The 23,370-nt window shown below is 40.7% G+C and overlaps 1 protein-coding gene across 2 annotated transcripts in view; it reads right to left on the bottom strand.

Annotated features, from left to right (window-relative positions):
* Nucleotides 1-21,968, bottom strand: part of COP1 (COP1 E3 ubiquitin ligase) — a 163,244-nt gene extending 141,276 nt beyond the window's left edge. Inside the window, exons 1-6 of one of the 2 annotated variants that reach the window (XM_042462790.1) lie at nucleotides 21,571-21,968; nucleotides 12,389-12,448; nucleotides 8,822-8,919; nucleotides 5,957-6,033; nucleotides 3,085-3,204; nucleotides 794-862 (exon numbers count right to left, since the gene is read on the bottom strand). In XM_042462790.1, coding sequence (XP_042318724.1) covers nucleotides 794-862; nucleotides 3,085-3,204; nucleotides 5,957-6,033; nucleotides 8,822-8,919; nucleotides 12,389-12,448; nucleotides 21,571-21,914 — 768 coding nt within the window. In that variant the 5' untranslated portion in view covers nucleotides 21,915-21,968. The remainder of the gene's footprint in view (nucleotides 1-793; nucleotides 863-3,084; nucleotides 3,205-5,956; nucleotides 6,034-8,821; nucleotides 8,920-12,388; nucleotides 12,449-21,570) is intronic. The other variant, XM_042462792.1, reaches the window with a different exon arrangement.
* Nucleotides 21,969-23,370: the final 1,402 nt, after the last annotated feature.

The following is a 23,370-nucleotide window of genomic DNA, read 5'->3' as shown; positions in this document are numbered from 1 at the left end:
AGAAACAGGATCTCTTGCAAGCTCTCACTAGCTGGTGGAAGGGGACGAGCACATCAAACCACGCAAACCCTCATCGCAACAGAAATGAACTTATTCTGTTAGAGTAGCTTCCGCCAGTAAAGTATTGGGGGGTGGTGGTGTTCCCGGAGAAGGCACTGCTTAGTTAAGTATACAGTCAGCCCTTCTTATACACGGATTTTTTATACATGATTTAAGCATCCACGGTTTGAAAATGTTCAAAAAAGTGTTAATTTCAAATATCACAACCTTGATTTTCCTTTTTTTATAATAATACTTATTTTTATATCCCATTTTCAGCAGGGACATCATTTTGCTATGTTTATATCTAATGGGACTTCCCATGGATTTTGTATCCACGATCTTAGAACAAACCCCAGCGTATAACATGGGTCCACTATACTTACCTAAGCAGCTGCTGGAGAATTCTGACTCCAGTAATAATTTTTAAACAGCACTCTAGACTCAACTGCAACTTTAAAAAAAAAATGATGCAACTACAGTACCAACAATTACACTTTCTTTGACAATCTTCTCTGCAATGGTATGAGGGGTTAAGCAAAACAAACTCCTAATTCATATTTTGAACGGCCTAACGTAATTGGCATGATCTAGGATCAAATCCCTGTGCTTCAAATATTCCATTGTGTAAGACAGTCTCCCACACACATCTCATTAAGAGCACAAAACAATATGCCAAACTGCATTATTAGAAATAGTATATTGGGGGGGGGGACCTTTTTCAACAGTAGTAAGTTAAAGCAACACATGCTACCTCTTTTTTATTTCTCCTGGCAACCTTCAGGAATTCTATCAAAATTTGTAGCTGGGCAGCATGGGATTCCTGTAACAGAAAGTTTAGAAGTAAAAATGGGATTTTGTAAGGGAAGGAAAAGTTAAAGCAATGTGGAAATATATGCACCTAAGACACTGGTATATTAAATTACAAGATCCAAAATCCACAAAATAGTGATATCTTCATTGGAACAACCAAAATACATGTTGCAAGCTTTCGAAGCTGCACCAACTATGTTTAGGTAAACAAAGCAGTGCAATGTTTCCAGAATAATTTATATTTTAGAAGAATTTTCAGTTCACATTACAGTCACCCCTCCTTTCTCGCAGACTTGAGATCCGCGCTCTTGAATATTCATGGAGGAGCAACCTCCCTTATTTTCAAATGGGCCGTGCCCCCAGCCTGCACACACTTGTGGACACGTGCCCCATTCAAGCCTATGGGGCTTGAATATCTGCAAGTCTCCATTTTCGCGGCGAGGTCTGGAACGAATCCCTCATGAAAATGGAGAGCTGACTGTATATGTTTTCTGGTATATTAAATGACCACCTATGAAATATATCCATGCATAGTCCAATCTCTGTCCCTACCCCAAAAATACATTTATGGTGCCGGGACACAAGTAAAAATTCAAATAACTCCTGGGGAATTAACCTGCAAGTGGAAGCAGCATAAAGTTGGAGCAAACCACTACAAACATTTATGTAAGGAACTAAGTATTGTTTAACAGAGATAAAGGTAGGCATGAAACATGTTTCAATGTCTTTCACATTCCTTCCTTTTTGTTTAAAGACTGAAGGAGGAAGAAGATACATAAAAAAAGAATCGATCAGAACAAATGGATCAAGTCTTCACATACTATTATTAAGACAACTATCATCTTAACCCAGGCACGATTGTTAATCAAGATTTAAGTCAAGAAGGTTCATATGAAAGAGAATGAATGTCTTTAGAACCAAGCTTAACATAGCTTTAGAATTTACAGGTCAAACTTAGAACTAGATTATGCTGAAACATACTGTTAGCAAGTGAAACTGTTGAAGCAATGGAAATAATACAGTATTGCTTGTTCAGTACCAAGTACCAGTCTTACTGGTGAACTAAAGTAATAGTATTTTAGCACTCCAGAAAGACAGTGTTATACAATGTGCACCTGGATACAATGTAGAGTACTGAATATATGATATACAATGTGTTGCTTCAATTTTTTTTTTCAGTGAACAGATAATTATGTTTTCCCAATGCTACAAGACCTAATATTTAAGGGGAATGTAATACCACCTAGAAAAAAAAAGGAATATTGGTTTGTATCAGCAACCAACAGCCTCTTATCTAACTGACATTTAGTATATTTGCTATTATCCAAACCACTACTGATTCAGACATGTATCCAGAACAGCCACATGTAGATATGATGGGATGGGAAAGGGAGAAGACAGGAAGAGACACAGGAGGGAAGAAATGTGTAGTGATAGTATAGTGGTGTCACCTTCTTTCAAATCTATTTTATTTATTTTATTAAAATACAGACGGAGTCTCCCTTATCCGAAATGCTTAGAACCAGAAGTGTTTTGAATTTTTGAATATTTGTATAAACATAATGGGATATCTTGGAGATAGGATCCAACCAACACAAAATTAATTTTTTATATACGCCTTATATACATAGCGTGGAGGTAATTTTATGCACAATATTTTAAATGGTTTTGTGCATGAAACTATGTTTGTGTACATTGAAACACTGAAAGCAAATGTGTTACTATCTCAGTTAACCATGTAGACAATTTGGGATTTTGGAGTATTTTGGATTTCTGAATTCCGTACAAGAGAGACTCAACCTGTATTTATATTCCATCCTATATCCAAGGATCTCAGGGACACATACTAAACAATCAATCTAGAACAATTTAAAACAATAACAATAAGAGACTAAAATGTATCAGATCATGGCTGTTGGTATTGATAAACCAGTGGCTTATGAATAAACAAGGCTGATTTCCCTTTTGTCTCACAGAGTGTATCATTAGAAAAGGTAAGAAAAGGTGTTTCAGTTCTACATTTTATCAGATAAAGCTCTTTACCTAATCTCATATTTAACACAATTTACCGGTAAGTATTTCTTTACCAGCTTGTACTATTGTGGTACAAAGTATACCACATATTGGGCATCTCAAGACAAGTTAACAGTTGAAAGGTCAACTCTGAAGTTACATTTTATTAAGCAAAACAGAATGTTTCATTGGCTATTTATTAAGAATGAGAAAACTTACTGCCTCCAGTTGTTTTTTCTTCTGGACCAGAAGTTCTAACATTAAGTTAACATTGGCCAAATCAAGATTATCTTGATCTGTTCCCAGCAAATCTTGAAATATTTGCCACCTATGACCATTCTGAAAGAAGAAGAAAAAAACAGCACAAATTGTCAAGTCACATTCTAATGAAAACAGGCAAAGTAATTTTATAGTACAGTGGTGCCTCGGGTTACGAAAGTAATTCGTTCCGCGGCCGCTTTCGTAACCCGAAAAGCCTTCGTAAGCCGAATTGCCATAGGCGCTAATGGGGAAAAGCCGCGATTCCGTGCGAAAAAGCCGAAAAAAGCACCAAAAGTTTTTTCGTAACCCGAAAAAACATTCGTAACCCGGAACAATGATTCCCTATGGGATTTTTTCGTATCCCGAAAATTTCGTAACCTGGGTATTTCGTATCCCGAGGTACCACTGTACTTTGTTTGTTTGTTGTTATGTGCCTTCAAGTCATTTCCGACTTGTGGTGACCTTAAGGCAAACCTATTACAGGGATTTCTTGGTAACATTTGTTGGGGGGGGGGCCCTTTTTTCCCCCCCCCCCCAAGGCAGAGTTTGTCACTTGCCTAAGGTTATCCAGTGAGAATCCCAAGTAGGGAGTTGAATCCTGGTCTCCGAGAGGGATAGTCAAACCACTACATCACACTGGCTTTTGTACTTTATTGTTGTTTTCACAGTGCACCCTGTTCCAGATCCCTCCTATGCTGAAGCCCCATAGGAAGTAATGGGATTTGCACTTGTGGTGCACGACAACGCATATGCGCTGCAGGCACGCATCACATTAGTTGTTCCAGGGTGTGCAACAGGCTCTTCCGGCGCAGCTTTCAACGTATGCTAAAAGCCGTGTGTGTCGCGCCTGTATAAAACGTGGGTGCACTGTATCTGTGTACCTTCAAGTCGATTCTGAGTTATGGTGACCTTAAGGCAAATCCATCATGGAGTTTTATGGGGCTGTGCGACTCACCCATGGTCACCCATTAGTTTTCCATGCACGAGTGGGGAATCGAACCTAGGTCTCCCAACTCAAACCACTACACTATGCTGGCTCTCTTAGTACTTTATGCACTTCACAAAAATCTGAGACTCATTGGTTTTACATCATTCAGATCCAAAAAAAAAAAAAACAGGAGCACATGGCTCTTGCATCATATGCTATTTTATATTCCAAATATGTATTGAACAGGAGTTGGATTTGTGTCTGAGGAGTTGTCCACTTCCTCTAGCCTCAACTGCACTGCATGTCCTATGCCATTTTGGAGGTTTTCCCCAGAAAACTGCATTGTAGTTATTGGGATCCAAGCTTTGGAACTGAGTAGTGAAAATCAGAATTGAAATATCAGTTGAGATATGAAATATAACATCTTACTTTCACAATGGATAAAAGAAATATAGGCCCCAAATCCAGGATCTAGATTCCTGGATAGGGTTTAATATATAATCATTTTACAATTAAGCATGAAAACACTTTTGAACCATCCTACTAAATTCCATTGGAAAAGTGCAATGGCAACAGCCATGATAGTATTTACCATGTTCCAAGCAATATGCAAATATATTTAGCTTTTGACTGTGTTTGACAAATTTAAATTCAATTGTATTTGAACTTATTTATAGCTATGGGTTTAATATGACATTAGACATAAAACTGTAATTTAAAGTTAACAGCTACCGGTATCAGATGCTTGATTTATGTCAGAAACTGAGGAGAAATTAATATCATTCTCATTTTAATTTACCTAATCTTTAATTCTGTATCAACATTCAAATGAAAAAACAATGATATTTTGATATGTGCAGATTTTTAAGTTTTGTGATGTCATTCTCAAAATTTAAAAATGCACTAAAACGCATAGATTAAAGGCAAGTGCACAATGTGACAGGGCAATAGAGAGAAGTACCCATCACAGGGTTAATAATAATCAACTTTTACCATTTACCTCAGCCTCTGTTCCTTCTTCCAAGGTCCAAAACACACTACAGAAATAATCCAGTTTGAGACTGCTTTAATTGCCCTGTCTCAGTCTAGGGAATTCTGGGAAGTGTAGTTTTGTGAGACCTTTAACCTTCACTGACAGAGCACTCTGGTGCCACAATAAACTGCAATTCCCAAGATTCCCTAGCACTGAGTTAGGGCAGTTAAAGCGATCTCAAACTGGATTATTTCTGCAGTGTGTTCTGGACATAGGTCTCCCGATGTTTAACAGATCTTTTAACTACTGAAATCCACATAATTTGTTGTACAGGAATCATTCATAAATATATTTATTCTTGAAAAGCTTAACCAGCTGTCTGGTGAGACCATAGCACTACAACTGGCACAGCTTCTTCAGAATTAGAACCTACTTCAGGAATCAGTAGTCTTCCAGAAGAACTTAAGTCTTCCAGAAGAACTTAAGTGCCTCCTTTGTATATACAGTATTTCTAAGTGAGTCACTATACACAATTAAAAGTATTTAAGGCCTGTACTATAAAAATAATCTTTGATATTCTTGTGCAGTATCAAAGCCTGTGGTGTCACCAGAGAAAACTATAGACTAGCTGCAATGGGGAAGATAGGAAAAGCTTTGATTCTACATTCAAACCTCTACAGACAATGTTAGCGACCTTAAACAGCAAAGCAGTTATATAATTTATCATCAGGATTCTAAATATCATCTTGCCTAACTAGATGGGGGAGCAGTGTATCAAAGAGAAAGATTTCCTCAGCTGCTTGGAAGACAGAAATACAGTACACACTCATAGTTTTGTAATTCCATCACTTGTCACCATGATCAGTACAACTTAAAAAGTATTCCCTATAAGATCAGAAATAAAAAGAGAGTAAGAAAATGGGACATACGGTGCTACTCACTGAATGGTCCAATTTGAATCTCTTTTCCTCAAATCTTTGCTTCTGTTTAAGAATAAGCTCATTCACTAAAAAAAAAAAAAAAGGAAAGGAAAAGACAAAAGAATGGAAAAAAGCAGTGAATAAAGATAAGGAGCCAGACACATTGTCATACACACTCATCCCTTCACATTCGCTGAGATTACATCAAGAACTACCAGATATCTAAGAAAAAGAAGGTGACTGAAGCAGCAACAGAGTTTACATAAAATTCACTCAGAATTGCTACAGTGCCACATACACATTGAATGTGTATGAGAGATGAACCCAAAAATACTTTTTCTCCACCCTGTAAAATCACTATTATGGTTTGCTGGGGCTGGGTGAAGATGTTCGTGAAAAACACTAAAACCCTTCATTCATCTCACTGGTAGCTGTGTGCTATATCTCAGTACAGTATAAAATACATGCATCCAAAGTCAATAATTCATTACAGAAGTATTTCCCAGTAGATCCACACTGTTCTAGTGTAGAAAGACTGCAGGCAGACCACAGAGGTAACAGTATATTCAGGGATCCACAGTGTTTGAAGAAGTCCAACCTATTTGCACACTACCTGAAACATTGCCATCTGGGTAAATGATCAGAGAGACCATTCACGTTTCAGACAAAATTATTTTCCTCTCACACAGGCAAAATTTAGACTGTTTAATACTCTGTGAATGTCTGGAATGCACCTGTCCTTTACTTCAGCACTTCCTAAAAAGGGGGGAAAGGCTGTTTTTAATCTAAAATAATGAATTTTTAATTAGGTCAGGAAATTTTTAAATGGTTTCAAGTTTAGGTTTAATTATTCTCAATGTGGCCCACCTCCCAAAAACAGGTCATGACAAGTTTTTTGGATGAGTCCTGGGGTAGCTGAACATGACATATAAATATGGGCACTATGCTTACCACACATTCATGTGTTGAATATTAGTCTTTGTACAAGAGAACCCTCTGTAAATCATGAGTTCACATGAGATTAAGATTGCATTCCAACAGGTTTATCCTGGATTACGTTCCACTGAAATCCATATGGTTTACATCTTAGTGTACAGGATATGCACTGTAAGCCCTATACTGTACAACTACATGCTTGCAGATGCGTGCATCCTCCTTAAAGGTATGGCAGTGTTGGTTTGGGGGGGAGGAATCTCATTATAAATTTAAGAAATTTTCACTGCTTAGAGGGGATCTGATCTACCAAGTTTAACTGAATTTACTTTTTCAAAAAAATGTATGGCACATTAATTTTACAAGCTGTATAAATCCAATTTTTGCAAAACAGCCAAATGAATATGGAAATATTTGATGCAGAAAAAATCTGCATGGTTTATATTTGTTATGTGCTGCTGTGTGCCTTCAAGTCACTTACAACACACTGAATACACATTCAGTGTGTATGTGGCAATGTAGCAATTCCTCGGAGTGGAATGACAACACTAAGATAAACCTATCATGGGTTTTTTCCTGGTAAGTTTCTTCAGAAGGGGGTTGCCATTGTCATCCTCTGAGGCTAATAGCCCAGCATCACCCAATGGGTTTCCACAGCTGAGTGGGGGATTCAAATTATTGTAGCATAACTCAATTGGTTCTTACCAGCATTAGCATATTTGAGTTGTTTAACAAGTTATCGGCTTGGAAGAGCAGACAGGGGCTACATCATAACCTCCTCTTCATCTGTTGCAGTCTGCCAAAGCAATCTGATTGCTATCTTCTCTTGGCTTTTTTATTTGTCTCTAGGCTCTCCCAACTTATCGGCTATTCTGTCTGGTCCAATGAGATAAGAGATCTCTAGTGGACCCCATTTGTGTCAACAATCCTCTTCTTCAATCAGATTGTTGGGGCTAATACAAACAAACCATGCATTGTTAAATCTAAACATCTGGCTGTCATCCAGTTTCACTAGCCATCCTGGAACTTACCTTTGTTTTATTCTTGGTTATGTCTGGTGGGTGCTCTCTTAGCTTGTTAACGCATGAGTAGGCATTCTACCCAGCATTAGATCCCAGTAATACACACAACCCCTAACACACAAGGCCTCCCATTTTCTATCTTAAAATCTTAATGTTATACTCTATAGACTATATTCTCTCTCTCTCTCTCTCTCTCTCTCTCTATATATATATATATATATATATATATATATATATCTAAATGTTGATAACCAAAAAAAACACAACCTATAACCAGAAGCCCCAAAGATTGATAAATGGTTCTCTGCTGTAATCTATCATCTGCATCCATTCTCTATTGCTAAATTTAAAAAATTACTGCATGTACATGGTTTTAGGTCATCTTAGCTATCTGTAAGTCACAATGAGATATATGAATTGGACCTCCAAATGAGCCTCTGATTTCATTGCTGTTTTCACAGTCCCATCAGTACATTGGAAGCAGCAGTCAACTGCTTCCAGGCTGCTGAAGGGAGCAGAAAGCAACTTGGCCTCCTTCTTCCACTCGCTGCCCTACCCAAGTATTCTTGACAGAATTGCTGGTTCTAAGCCACCAATAACAGTGCTGAAGGAGCCATCATGGTTGTTCCAATCAAGGAAAGGGATTTGAGGTATTGCATGCGGGGACAAGAAGACAGCACAAAAGACCTTGGGGTGGGCACATGTTGCCTACAAGCACTAGCTTATGTACAACTACCCTAGAAGTTAAATAATAAGTTTTCAGACATATCTTGCATAAAGATTTTATCTTGCAAAGTTGTTTCAATTCAACAACTTCACCAAATAAGGCAGCAGTCAATTAATTCAATTTCTGCTTACTGAAATTCTAGCTGAAATTAAAAAAAATCAAGAACATATAGCCAAAAATCAGGAGACTTACCTAAAAAGTTGGGGTAAAGATGGTCAATGTTATCCACAACATAATTACATTTTGGACATCTGTTATTGTCCTCCAAGCTTTGATGAATGCATTTGTAGCTGTTCAAGGAGGGAAAAAACAAATCAGAACCACAGAAAACAAAACAGAGGCGTCTGTACAATAAGAAGATGGAACATCAGCTCAGTTGCACCACGTTCTATTTTTGTGCCAGTGTATGATGAGGAACTGAGGCTGTGGCACAAAGAGCCTGATGTCAAGGATAGGTCAGAACTTTAGCTCTATAAAGTAGATTACACCTTTATTTTCTGATCCCCTAACTTACAACAACACTACTTACCAAAGAGAGAATGCAGAGGGTGTCATGCCCTGTCTCTCCTCTGGATTTGAGAGTTCAGATGAAGAGACTGAGAGCCCAGGGAGCATGCAGCAATTTCAGTAGCCCAAGAAGTGAGCTTGCAGCCAACACAAGGACTAAGTTCCAAGCAGCCACAGGTTCACCACAGCCCCCACGCTCAGATGATGAGCCAGATTTATCAGTGCCTACCCCCACAGAGATGCCAGAAAAGGGATTGATGATAGCTTTCTCTGTGGTTAAGTAAGAAGCAGGCTGTTAATAAGGAACACCTGCGAGACCAGGATGGGTTATAAATATCCCAGCACCTCCCTATGGTTGAAAACCATCCATCTTCCTTAGGAAAAGCCTTGCTGTTGGCTCATTGTTGGACTGATTGCCTGTTACCTTGAACCCTGCCTGGACTCTAACTATTCTTTCAGATTACCACTTTGGATTGCTCTACTGGACTGATTGCTGACTCGTGAAAGATGTGGAGGGGATTAAATGATGGCTGCTTTTACTACAATCACCTTGGTAAACCAAGCTCTCTCTCTCCTTGCTTAAGTCTCTGAAGTTTTGAGTTGCAAGTTTGGCTAGCTTTCCAGGGGCAGGGAGGTATTCAGCATCTCATTTTTAGACATAGTCTGTACAAAACCGTAACACTTACAACTCTTTGGGGACAAAGTAATAGACTTAATATTTCTAAATTCTATGTACTGAGTTATCTACGTAAGAGTCACATACAGAAGAAAGGAAAGTGAGAAAACGTCTAGAATTTACAACATACAAAATTCAGCATTCATATTCAGAAAAACCAGCATTTCAGCCAAATTACTGTTGGCATCTAAGAAACAAGTACAGTGGTACCCCGGGTTACGAAAATAATCTGTTCCGCGGCGCCGTTCGTAACCCGAAATCGTTAGTAAGCCGAAAAAGCCATAGGCGCTAGCGCTAAAAGCCGCGATTTCGTGCGAAAAAGCGCCGAAAAGCACCAAAAATTTTTTTCGTAAGCCGGAAAAAAAAAAACGTAACCCGAAACAGTTTTTTCCTATAGTATTTTTTCGTATCCCGGAAATTTCGTAACGCGGTGCTTTCGTATCCCGGGGTACCACTGTAGTGGTGCCTAAGAAGATAAATATTTGAGCAGCTCTGCACACTATTTCTCATTCCTACTAATTTTTATATGCCATTTCACTGTGCATTTTGATCCACTCTTTGGCCTCATCTGCATGAATTAGCTGCACAGAGCATCACTAGTATTATTATTTGTGTTCAAAATAGTGGAGTCCCCCTCCCATCGATTATAATAAAGGGTGCCTAAACTATCTGGGATAGTTTTGGAGGGATACAAAGGTTTGCTCTGGGATGAGAAAATCAGAAAATCATCCCTGTACTAACTCTTCTAAAAGAAATATTCAGTGATGAAACAGTCTTCTGACATCAAGGGGCAAACAAGTGAATATAACCTGGAGAGAGGCAGAGGTCCACTTGGGGAAAACCAACTTCTTCCAGAACCTTGGGGCCATCTAGACTGCAGAAATAATCCAGTTTGTCACCACTTTCACTGCCATGGCTCAATGCTGTGGAATACTGGGAATTGTAGTTTTGTGAGGCATTTTGCCTTTTCTATCAGAGCTGTGGTGCCACAATAAACCACAATTCCCAGAATTCCACAGCACTGAGCCATGGCAATTAAAGTGGTGTCAAACTAAAGTATTTCTGAAGTACTGGATGCAGCTCTTGTCTTCTCTGCTGCCTACCAACAACTTCACACATACGGTTCTGGAGACAACAGCTGTAAAAGCTACAGATGTGAAGGTCCAGAAAAACACCAGAAAAAGTTAAGGTAAAAACTTTATCACATTTTTTTCTTAATTTTTTTTTCCTCTGGTTAAAACCTGTGGAAAATGGATTATGGAATAATGAAAACTACGTAAAAAGGAGATTTTTACAGTATTAGATCACTGTAATTCTTAGTCCTGCTTTCCTTTCCTCAATTCTTTATATAGAAATGAATGTCTTATATCTGGCTCACTATAGCAAGGACTAGAGGGAAATAAAATAGTTTTGTTTTATTCCTGCTGATGTTGATGCCTACTCTTCATAAACTGTAAGGAACCAAAGAGATTCAAGACTTTGAAGTTTCAAGACCTTACAATTCAAAGCTTTGTGCTCCACTTATAAAACAGCAATAAATGTATAAAGTATATAATTATTGCCTGACTAAAGTATATCTAAATATACCCAACAAGATAATTTTTATGCTAAAACAAATTATTCATAATACATTTTACATTCCCAAAGTAACAGTGTGGCTTTCAGCTGATAAAGAGTGTTAATATTGCATTTTCCCCAGTTTTCTGACAATTTTTCCTTTTGTAAAAAAAATGAGAAAAAGCTTTTATCCCTTACCAAGTTTTTAACAAAATAATTTTAAAAAATCATACCCTGTAACCCTAATGCAACCCCTTATCTGGATCTTGTTATAGATTACAAGGGCAATTATAGTATCTGAAGATGAAAAGGGTCTCTAAACAATTAATAATTGGTGTCCATTACACTGAGTAAATAACTACAAACTGTTGCTGAGTCATTATTTCACACTGAGAGACAGGCAAAACTCAAGATAAATAATTGTCAAAAAAGAGGGAATCCCATATTCTTCTGCACTATGCATCCAAAGCCACTCTTTCATGTATTACATTCATGTTACACATTCTTGTTCTTGTTTTCCAGTTAATATTAATTGTAATGGAAGTCTCTCCCCATCCTAAACATATAGACTGATCACATGCACCAGGAGCCCTGGTGGCACAGTGGTAATAACAAAAAACCGTAAGGTTGCGAGTTCAATTGCAGCCAAGGGGCTCAAGCTCGACTCAGGCTTGCATCCTTCCAAGGTTGCTAAAATGAGTACCCAGCTTGTGGGGGGCAATTACTTACACTTTGTAAACCGCTTAAGGAGTGCTTAAGTGCACTGATAAGTGGTATAGAAATGTACATGCTATTCCTATTGCATTTATTGGATGCTTGGTCATCATAGGAAAACTGCTTACAGCACTGCCTATTAAGTATGTGTGCTATTTCCAAACTGCAGATTGATTTCTGTGGATGATATTAATCCTATAAAAATGGTCCAGGGGTAGTTCCAGCATAATATTAAGGATTCACATAGATGCACCCATAAAATTCTCACACGTGTTATAAATAATTATCTTACTTATAAATCTTACCAGAAGCTGTGCCCACATTTTGTCATGTATGCTTCTTCAATCATATCAAAGCAGATAGGGCTAGAAAAAAGAAAATACATTTTAATATTGCTGCATATAACTTCAAAACATTTTAAATGCCATCATTGGGATCCAATGGAAAATACAGAATTTTGCAGAGATCATTTCACAGATTCAAACAACTCCACATGCAATAGTTCAAAACAGCTAAATAATGGTTGGAACATTTCCTGCAAATGGTGTAAAGCTACAAATATAGTATTTGCTCCTGAAATATTCCCTCTAAATATGTTGGAAAGTAAAACATGTATCAAACCACAGAGAGGTTAATTGAAGCAGCATAAATTAAAGATAGATTTCCTTCGATATTGTACCTGAAAAGGGTACATAGTAAAATTACCAAAATAAATGAATAAATAGATCTATTCACTATTACTAAGTTCAATTTGCTTTCCCAACTAACCTTCAAGTGCCCAAGCTACTTAATATTTTTATTTGTTATTAAAATATTTACAATTTCTTTTGTTGAGAAATGGTTCACCTTTACTGACTATGGCTGCATCTGCACTGTGAGTTCTCAGATGACCATGTGAAGAACTACAGTTACAGGTATGCAACCTTGGCCTGGGACAGAGAGTGGCTATGAGGGCTTCAGTCTTCCAGGGCAGATGGTGTGTAATCGAAACTCCTCAGTCTGTCTCATGAGAAGTCTCTTTAGACAAGCAATTGGACAAGCCTACATTAGGAAACCAAAGAAATACAGCTACAATAGCCAGCACTCTTCTTCTTTTGTCCTATCACAACTGGAACATTGAAAAGCTTTTCAGTTATGGTGAAACTATGGCAAGCGTGCCAGAGGTGGCACTCAGAGCCCTCTCTGGACACGTGTGCCATCACAGAGTTTGCCAGAGTTTGTTACTAGAAAGCCAGAGGGACATGGCACTTTGCAATAAATAAGTGGGTTTTGGGTTGCACTTTGGGCACTCGGCCTCTAAAAGGTTGACCATCACTGGACTAGTACATAGGTGAGTAAAGTGTAGTCCTGAGACTGCATGTATCCCTAACACACACACACCAACTCCCATAGTCCACTCTTTTCCTTGTTCCCCCCTTTTTTAAAAAGGTGAATGGCCTCTTTCAAACTCTCAGGAGTGGCAATTTACATTTTAAACTGATTGCAACATGTGCATGTATTCACAGAGAGAAATTTTAATATCAGAACCAGAAGTGGACTTATGGTCACTTCCATTCTGAGAGTTTGTTTTCATTTTTTAGCACTTGGGCCATTCCACAAGGATCCCAGGGAAGACAATGATCCACTGGCCCACCTAAGTGACCCAGCCTTAGTCTAGCAGGGCTAAGGAAAGGGTAAATTCTCCAGCTTAGACTCATCTTCAGGACGCCTTTCCCATACACACTGTCTGACTTTCTACCTGTTTATCTCTTTTCTTAGTATCCATTGACTATTAAGGGGAGGACTTCATTCTATCATTAAACCTGTTTTTGGCCCAGCTGATGGAAAGGATCACAGCCAGATTTCCTTTGACAGGTCAATCTCTTTGGTCTTCTTCCCTGTTCTCCAGTTTTCCCCTTGTTTTGCCAAACCCAAATTCCTTCCAAGGAGTCCAGTAAGGCAATATGTGTGTCTGTTTCTTTGTCTGATAGTTCAAGTGCCTAACAGTGCCTCTCACAGTGCTCTCAGCAGACATCAAAGGGAGCCAAACTCACCAGTAAAAATGAACTTGTAAGCCTGCTTCCCATCTATCCTGCCTTCCCCTTTCATCAATGTGACTCCACAGGAAGATCCCAACTTCTTTACCACAGCCTCCCTTGATTTCTCTCCTCCCCTGCAACCACAATGTATCTTCCCTCAGAAGACCCTAATTATTTAGCCCCAACTCTCATCCTGCCTGTGACCTTTGATTCCAGCCAACACACACTTTGTACAGGCTCTGTTTATGGTCTAATCTCAGAGGCTTTAGTCCTCAGTACTGCATGGAGTTTCCTTCTGATTGATTTTCACCACTGTAACAAACTCTGCTGAAAAGGTGCCAAACTCATTTTGCACCTTCCTGAGCATTCCCTATTACCAAACAACAGAGAAAAACAGAGTCTACAAGCCTCCAAGGCTGAAATTATCAGCTAAAACCAGCCACACTCCACTTCATCTTGTATTAGTCTACAAACTATTTTTCTCTTAAATGATTTCAAATGAAACCACCTTTGAGAAACAGCAGTCAGGATGAGTACGATCTACTGGGACCAACAGTCTGGACTTAACATCTCTCAGAGTATTTTTAAAATTCTCACTATTAACTCCAGATTTTGAGATTTACTCATTCTCGCTCTCTCCTTCATGTTGTTTGACCAATGAGTGATCCATAAAAGGTCTATCTCCTTATGCTATAACTGCTAGGTTTGCTGGGATTGCTCAGAATTATAACACATACTCAGAATTTTTCTATATAATAAAAAATTGTGACACTCAAAACATTGGCAAATATGCTTCAAGCATCCTTAAGATCTACAAGAATTCATCCCCAACAACGAGAAAACTGAAATAGTCAAAGAGTTCCCATACCTTGATTCAAATATTGACCAGAATATAGACTGCAATTAAGATCAGAAGACTAGGATTGGGAAGGGCAACTATTTATTTATTTTGTATGCCACCTTTCTCCCAGCAGAGACCTGAGACAGCTTGAACAGGACAAGACCATTAAGTGTAAACACTAAACTAAGATCATCCAAACATTGTATCCCCAATCACCATATAGAGATGTTAGGGTTGGACAATGTAATGCAGATAGAGGGGAAATCCAACTCATTTGAGATGGCGTGCTGGAGGAAAATACTGAGAATATCACAGACGGTCAGGAAGACAAACAAAGTGGCTCTAAAATATCAAGCCTGAACTCTCTCTGGAAGCCAAGATGACTAAATTGAGACTCTTGTACATTGGCCACACTGTGAGGAAAATTAAATAATCAAAAAAGCCTATGATGCTAGGAAAGGTGGAAGGCAGTAGAAAGCGAGGAAGACCACATGCCAGATGGTTAGATTCGATCAGGGAAGACATGGATGAGCTGGTCCTACAGGACCTGAGAAGGGAGGTGGAGAGAGGGTGTCTTGGAGATCTCATCCACAGGGTCACCAAGTATCAAAGTCAACCCAAAGGCAGTAAAAACAACAACATCTTTAAGGAAGTTAGGGAAACTTCTCAGAGAATCATCTATGCTATATACCCTCAACAAAGTCATCTAGAGAGTCAGAATGTAGACACAAGATAGAAAGTATATGACAGTTTACCCTGCGTCACATGCTTTATGTGAGATAAAAATTAAAAAGAGAGAAACTGGTGAAAAGAAACAGAACAAAAATGAATCCCGTAACTGACTGACATACTCTCACAATATACTTACACAGCCTTAAATTCTTAACACCAATTTGGTGTTTACTAGAATTAAGCCATCTGCTGCAAGAACACAGGTGTGGAAGCATCTCCCCTTATTTATATAGTACCTTCTTTCCATCACAACACTGGCCATCCAAGCTCTGATCCAACATAAACATGCTGCTCAGCTGATTCGTATACCCTCATTCTAATGCCTTATATGTTGGTGGTAGTATTGTGTGTCTTCAAATGTTTCCAACTTATAATGACCCTAAGGCAAACCTATCATGGTGTTTCCTAAGTGTAATTTTTTTTTTAACTGTTGCAGGCAACTTGAGACATTATATGCTAGCCTTGATCCTTTTTTTACCTGTAGCAAAGGTGGTGAAGGATGGAGCAAAATAATCAAACATTTGTAGATTAGAAACAGGTGATCTCTGCCAATCCACTTGCGTTCTAAGCTGAGTGTGCAAGAAGAAGCTTTAGTTTTGAACTATGCTAACTATGCCAATTACAATCACAATCTATTCCAAAATGTAACTTCTAAGTGTAAGAAAAACACAACTTCTGTATCACTTTGATTGTACTCACTGCAGAAGTTTTAACAGATAACAACTTAATATTACATTATCTTAAATGGAGTTTATAATTTCAGTAACAGTTGCTTCATCCCTCAAGATCAACGAGCCAGACTCCAAAGAATGAGACTGATATGACAACAGCAGACTCGTTTGAAAATGAAGGTTTTTCATAAATCCTACATATGTAGGTTGATCTTATTAATGGGTAGAACATAATATAAATGCCAACAGAAAGGACGAAGTCCCAAGCGAAGAACCAATCTTTAAAAAAAAACCTTCTGAGGAGCAAGACTGACAGCAGTTCCTTGATTCTTTAATTCCCAACTGCTGTATCAGATTAGTGTCTATTTCAGCCTTGCATTTAAGCACCAGCCCAGCAGTCACATAAAAGGAGGAACTACATACTTGCAGGTGAGTGAGCAGGCTAGAGAGGCAGAACATAACCATAGGAATCTTAAAAGAGGTCTCTTTTTATGTTTTTATTTGATTCTCCCACCTTTCTCCCATAGTTAGAATTCAAGCCAGTTTCCAGCAAAACTAAAAAAAAAACCACAATAAGCTATATGTATTAAAACTGAAATTAAGTTTGTCATACTAAAATATGCTCTAACATGAATCAATTGTTTTTGTTGTTAGCTGCTTTCCAGTCAACTAACCTTATGCATGACACACCTCCAAGCCCCGCTATCTTCTACCTCTCTGCTCAGGTTGTGTGCAGGCTCAGGCCCATGGTTCCCTCACTGAGTCCATGCATATGTTCAAAACAAATCCATCAAAACCTCTCAGTAATAATATATAAAATTAAAACTTTAAATCCAAATCACCCATTTAAAACTTCTAACTGTATCATGGAGGCAGTTGCTGGAGGCCTGCCTGAGTAGAAAGCCTTTGCCTGTTGGTAGAAGGAGAACAGAGAGGGGGCTAGTCATGTGTCCCTTGGAAAGAAGTTCCACAGCCTGAGAACAGCCACTGAGGGGTTCTCCCTGATTTGCAGAATACTGAAATGTAGCTCTTTCTCAAATTCTGCAAGCTCCCAACAGAGAAATAAAAACCTTTATAGACTAAGAACTTAACCAGCTTATTTAAAGGGTTGCTCTCTTCTGCAAATAAGACTAAAATATCTATCTATAACTACCTAAAACATAGAAAACACTCAGGGGTAGCTGTGTTGGTCATTTAACAAATGCAAACAAAAACCCATCAATGATACCTTTATTGGCCAACCAAATGCTTGCAGCAAGTATATTGTGCGTTTCGGTTGGCCAATAAAGGTATCACTGATGGATTTTTGTTTGCACCTAAAATATAAAACAAGGAAAATTCATTCACAGCCCACACAGAAAGTGGTGGTGGTGCTAGTTTTGAAACAATGCTTTAAGAAAGGTAAAAGAGTCCACACTAGTGAAGCACTGTAGAAGTGAGACACAGTACATACTGAGAATGTAAAGCTACATTCTGCACTCCAAGATAGACATCAGCTAGCCAAACATGTTTGTCACACAGCTTTCATTGCTGTGCTGCTGCTGTTCTCGAAAAACAAGATGTGTGAATTTTGGAAATTAGGCAGAACTCACTGCCCTATTTCAATTAAACATGCTGTGGCTTAATAAGGTAAATATGAAACAGCTGGCATATTAAAACACTGTACAAAGTTGGTTTACACTCCCAGCTGAATGCAAAGCTTGTAGCCATAGTTCCCCAAGTCTCCTTAAATGGGAAGCTATGGATAAATGGAGATTTCTGCATTGCATTCAGGTCCACCTAGAAAGGAAGATGAGAGACAGTATAGTGTAGTGATTTGAGCAATGAACTACAACTCTAGAGACCAGTGTTCAAATCCCTACTTTGCCATGAAACCCACTGGTTGACCTTGGGCAAGTCACACACTCTCAGCCTCAGAGAAAGACAAAAGCATCCCCTCTCTGAACAAATCTTAGCATGAACCCCCAGTGACAGCTTTGCCTGAGCATCACCATAGGTAAGAAACAACTTGAAGGCACACAACAACAACAAGAGAAGAGGGAGCCAGTTGCATTCCAACGTATGATCATCCAACTGCAGCTTTTGTGTGACATTTCTGGTAATGGAACAACTGTCCAAAGCAGAATTATTTGTAGCCCAATTTGGTTGTACACTCCCCCATGGCTGGCACAGAGTCACTTAATCCACAATAGATAAGCACGAGAAAAGGAAACCTAAGTGACATAAGCAGCTTCTTGGCAGAAAAGTACTGGATCTGCATCAGTGTTTACATATCTGCATTCTAAAATAAGAACATGGCCTAACAAAAAGAGCCCACTTTCCTAATTTGGAGAGGCACTACTACAAAGTATCAACACACAACACAATAACGCTGCTTATTATTCCATGGTCACACATGCTACCAGTTAAGAACCACAAAAGTCAATGATTTGCATGTTTGAGGCACCTGTCACAGAGCCAACATCAAGAAGGTATTAGCAATGCTTTTCTATAGATGTGTGCTGGTCCACACAATCAACTTTTAATGAACACATGCAAAGGAATCAAGTGGCATGTTCATGTAGGCACTCGCTTTAAGAACATGAGCTGTTATAAATTTATTCCCAGTTCAAATCAAGCTATACTCATGAACTTTAGGGTAGCTTAAGAGAAAGCACAATAACTGAAAGAGAGTAATACTGTACCTGTTTCTGAAATATTAAGGTAGTAACACCAGCCTTAATTAGTGGGTTGACAAAAGGAGTCTCAAGACAGTCTGTGTGAAACACTCTGAACATTAGGTGTGCACTGCAATGTTTGTTGTCATTAACTTGGACAAAAATGTGTTAACAGATGTATGAACTGTTTTCACCTGTTGTCACACAGGCCCCAAGGCTGCAAATGTGTTTGCTGGTAATAAAACTAGATGTAGTTCTTACAAATTCCTTCGGAATAAATATGCAATGTTCTGAAAATACACCAGGAATTCTCCTAAACCTTACTTCAAGGGTCCCTTCGACCAGGAACTCAAGGGCTGAGCCACCTGTGGGTCTGAAGTGCCACTTGTTATAGAATAGGCTCAGATACTACGTCTCCTCAAATGCTGAGGCATCTCCCTCTGCTTAATGGAATTGTAAGGAACAACAGGGAAGGAGTCTCCATTTTACTGGCAGAAGAATTTTGGTACCTGAGCCCTGTGTAACTATTTGAAGGGAATCAGAGTTGGAAGAAACCACAAGGGCCATCCAGTCCAACCCCATTCTGCCATGCAGGAATTCTCAATCAAAGCATACCTGACAGATGGCCATCCAGCCTCTGCTTGAAGACATCCAAGAAGGGAGGCTCCTTGGAAGCCTTCAAACTGAGGCTAGATGGCCATCTGTTGCGTATGCTTTGATTGAGAGTCATATTGAGGATGGAGCAAGCTTGTTTTCTCCTTCTCCAGAGAACAAGATCAGGAACAACGGATGCATGCTACAGGAAAAGAGGTTCCACCTCAACATTTGGGGGAACCTCCTGACAGTGAGGGCTGTTCGACAATGGAACACACTCCCTTGGAGTGTAGTGGAGTCTCATTCCTTAGAGGTCTTCAAACAGAAGCTGGATTGCCATCTGTCAGGGATGCTTTGACTTAGAGTTCCTGCATGGCGGAATGGGGTTGGACTGGATGGCCCTTGTGGCCTCTTCCAACTCTACGATTCTATGTGAATAATCCCTACTTCCCCTTATCCTTACAACTATGTTGCAAACCTAGGCGACACGTATCTCCTTATTAATGAAGAGGTGTATGTGAGCCTTCAAGTCATTTCCAACTTACGGCGACCCAGGCGTCCTCCTTTTCGAGGATGATACCCTTCCTTTTAACTTTCTGCCCAGGAGAAATTCTGAAATGTCCTTTGTTTTGAGCCTGGCTAAGAACTATGGATTTATATATATACTTACACTTGTCCCTCTATATTCACTAGGATTAGGGGCACAAGACCCTCGTGAATATGGGAAAATAATAACAAAAATAATAAATAACACCATGTTTTTACCTGAGAGGACACCTCTCTAGGAATCTCTAGGTCCTCCAGGGCCACTCTGTGGTCAACGTCCGACAGACACTGGCCACAGAACTGCAATGGAGGAGATACAAATGCCTAGTAGAGTTCTTTGTGGGTTTTTCAGGCTATGAGGCCATGTTCTCAAAGGGTTTCTTCCTGACGTTTCACCATCATCTGTGGCTGGCATCTTCAAAGATCTGAATATGCCAGCCACAGATGCCGGCGAAACGTCAAGAATAAACTCTTCTAGAACATGGCCACATAGCCTGAAAAACCCACAAAGAACTACGGATGCCGGCCATTAAAGCCTTCGACTTCACATCGGCTAGTAGAGTATTCTCTCTAGGAATCTCTAGGTCTTTCAGTGCATCTTTTGGTTAAAGTTGACCACAGAGTTGCGCCAGAGGACCCAGATATCCCTAGAGAAAACATAGTAATCCAATCGGCAAATATAGAGGGATGAGTGTATATTAGTGCTTCTAGCTTTCATTGGGTCATGTCCTTGTTTCTTTCTCGAAGGCCCTCCATTTTGTGGTGCCTGGCCCTCCTTTGCAGCTGGGACACACCTGAGTCTATCATGACAGGTGAAGCTATCGTGGAGTTTGTCTCATAGAATCATAGAGTTGGAAAAGAACATGCAGAAAATCCAGATCAAAGCATCCCTGACAGATGGCCATCTAGCCTCTGTTTAAAGACCTCTAAGGAAGGAGACTCCACTACACTCCGAAGGAGTTTGTTCCACTGTCGGACAGCCCTTACTGCCAGGAAGTTCTTCCTAATGTTCAGGTGGAATCTCTTTTCCTGCAGCTTGCATCCATTGTTCTGGATCCTGTTCTCTGGAGCAGCAGAAAACAAGCTTGCTCCCTCCTCAATATGACATCCCTTCAAATATTTAAACAGGGCTATCATATCACTTCTTAACCTTCTCTTCTCCAGGCGAAACATCCCCAGCTCCCTGAGTCCTTCCTCATAGGGCTTCATGGTTTCCAGCCCCTTCACCCTTTTAGTCGCCCTCCTTTGGACACATGGCTCCAGTTTCTCAACGTCCTTTTTGCACCGAGGCGCCCAGTCTGGACAAGGTTCCCCCAGAGGAGGAAGAGGAGGAGGAAGGCCTTGGCATGGCTGCCATCCTGGGGAGGCTGAGAGAGCGTGCCTTGCCCAAGGGCCTCCATGGCCCCCCTTTCCTCGGGCGCCACTCACCAGACGAAGTCGTTGCTTTTGTCCTCGTAGGAGTTGAGGAGGCCATTGCAGAGCGGGGTCAGCAGAGGCCTCTTCCTGCTGTTGTTGCCTCCTCCCCCTCCTCCTCCGTCTCCTCCTCCAGCCCCGGCCCGGGCAGCCCCCGCCAGCCTCGAAAGGCCGCCGCTGGAAGAGCCGGAGACGGCGGCCGCCACCAGCACAGGCCGCGCAGGGGCCCCCAGGGACGACGACGAGGAGGACGAGGAGCCCGGGGCGGTGGCCGAAGAGGCCGAAGTGGTCACCGAGGAAGAAGAGGAAGAGCCCTGGGGGGCCGCGGAGTGCTGGGGCGGCTGCCGGCTTCCCGACATCCCTGCTGGGCCTCGACGACGGCAACAACTCCGCTCTGCGCAGCCTCTCCCTTTACCCCCGACTGAGCGCGAGGGGCGATGGGGGCAACAACAGCGCAAACTCTGCCCCGCCCCTGGCCCTTTGCGGCATCTGATTGGCTCCTCCGCAAGCCCCGCCTCCCACCCTCGAGCCAAAGGGGGCGGGGCAACAGGCAAAACACTTCGCCGCTGGGTCGAAGCTTGCACTGCGCCTGCGCCCCTGAAGACAGAGCCTTTCTTTCTGGGTCTCGACGGCACGCAGGGAGGCAAAGGGTGACGCGCCTGCGCAGAAAGAGCCAAAGCCGGTCGCCTAGCAACCTGGGCGGCCAATCGCTTTCAGCGGCGGAGAGTGAGCGAGTTGAGGAAAGCAGGGAAGTAGTCAAGGAGGAACGAAGCTGGCGCAACGGAGCTCGGTGGATTTTTTTCCCCTTCAGGCTTCCGTCCCCTGCTATTCCCACTCCATGCAGAATCCTTAGTAATTAACCGTCTAATTAACCCTTCGTCAGCCTTTGTGGCTGAAGAGTGGGGTATAAATACAGTACACTCATCCCTCCATATTTGCGGATTTGAGATTGGATTACTATGTCCTCTCTAGGAATATCTGGGTCCTCCCGTGAAACTCTATGGTCACCTGTAACGAAAAGTTGCACTGAAAGGCCTAGAGCAGTGATTTCCAAACTCTGGTCCTTCTACAGGTGTTTTGGACTTCAACTCCCAGAAGCCCCAGCCAGCTTGGACAACAGCCAAGAATTCTGGGAGTTGAAGTCCAAAACATCTGGAAGACCAAAGTTTGGGAATCACTGGCCTAGAGACTCCTAGAGAGAACCCTCCACTGGGCCTTTGCAGCTCCTCCAGCGCAGTTCTATGGTCAGTGTCTGTCGGGCGTTGGCCACAGAGTTGCTCTGGAGGACCTAGAGATTCCTAGAGAGGCATCCTTCTCTCAGGGAAAAAAACAACATGGTGCTTTTGTTATTTGTGGGTTTTCCACATTCACAGGGGCCTTGTGCCCCAACCCTTGCGGATTTGTTTATTTCTTTATTAGGGTACTTATACCCCGGCCTTAAATATAATTTGTATTTCTTATTAAATCATGTTACACAATTGCCGTATATACACTCTATGCTCTAAGTCGACCTCATCTATAAGTCGAGGGCAGGTTTTGGGGCTACAATTATGGATTTTAGTTATGGCCTGTTGACAAATTGAGAGTAAGACCCTAAGGTCATGTAACAAAGGATCTAAAGCAGGGATTCCCAAACTCTGGTCCTACAAGTGTTTTGGACTTCAGCTCCCAGAAACCTCAGCCATCTTGGCCAATAGTCTGGGATTCTGGGAGCCAAAGTCCAAAGCACCTGTAAAGCCAGAGTTTGGGAATCACTGATCTAAAGGATAAAGCAATGAGAGGTTTTAATTAAAATATTGATTCATTCTTAATTAC

This window comes from Sceloporus undulatus, chromosome 4 (genome assembly GCF_019175285.1).
Source record: "Sceloporus undulatus isolate JIND9_A2432 ecotype Alabama chromosome 4, SceUnd_v1.1, whole genome shotgun sequence".
NCBI lineage: Eukaryota > Metazoa > Chordata > Lepidosauria > Squamata > Phrynosomatidae > Sceloporus > Sceloporus undulatus.
Note: the sequence above shows the minus strand (reverse complement) of the source record. Positions and strands in the feature narration are given on the sequence as shown.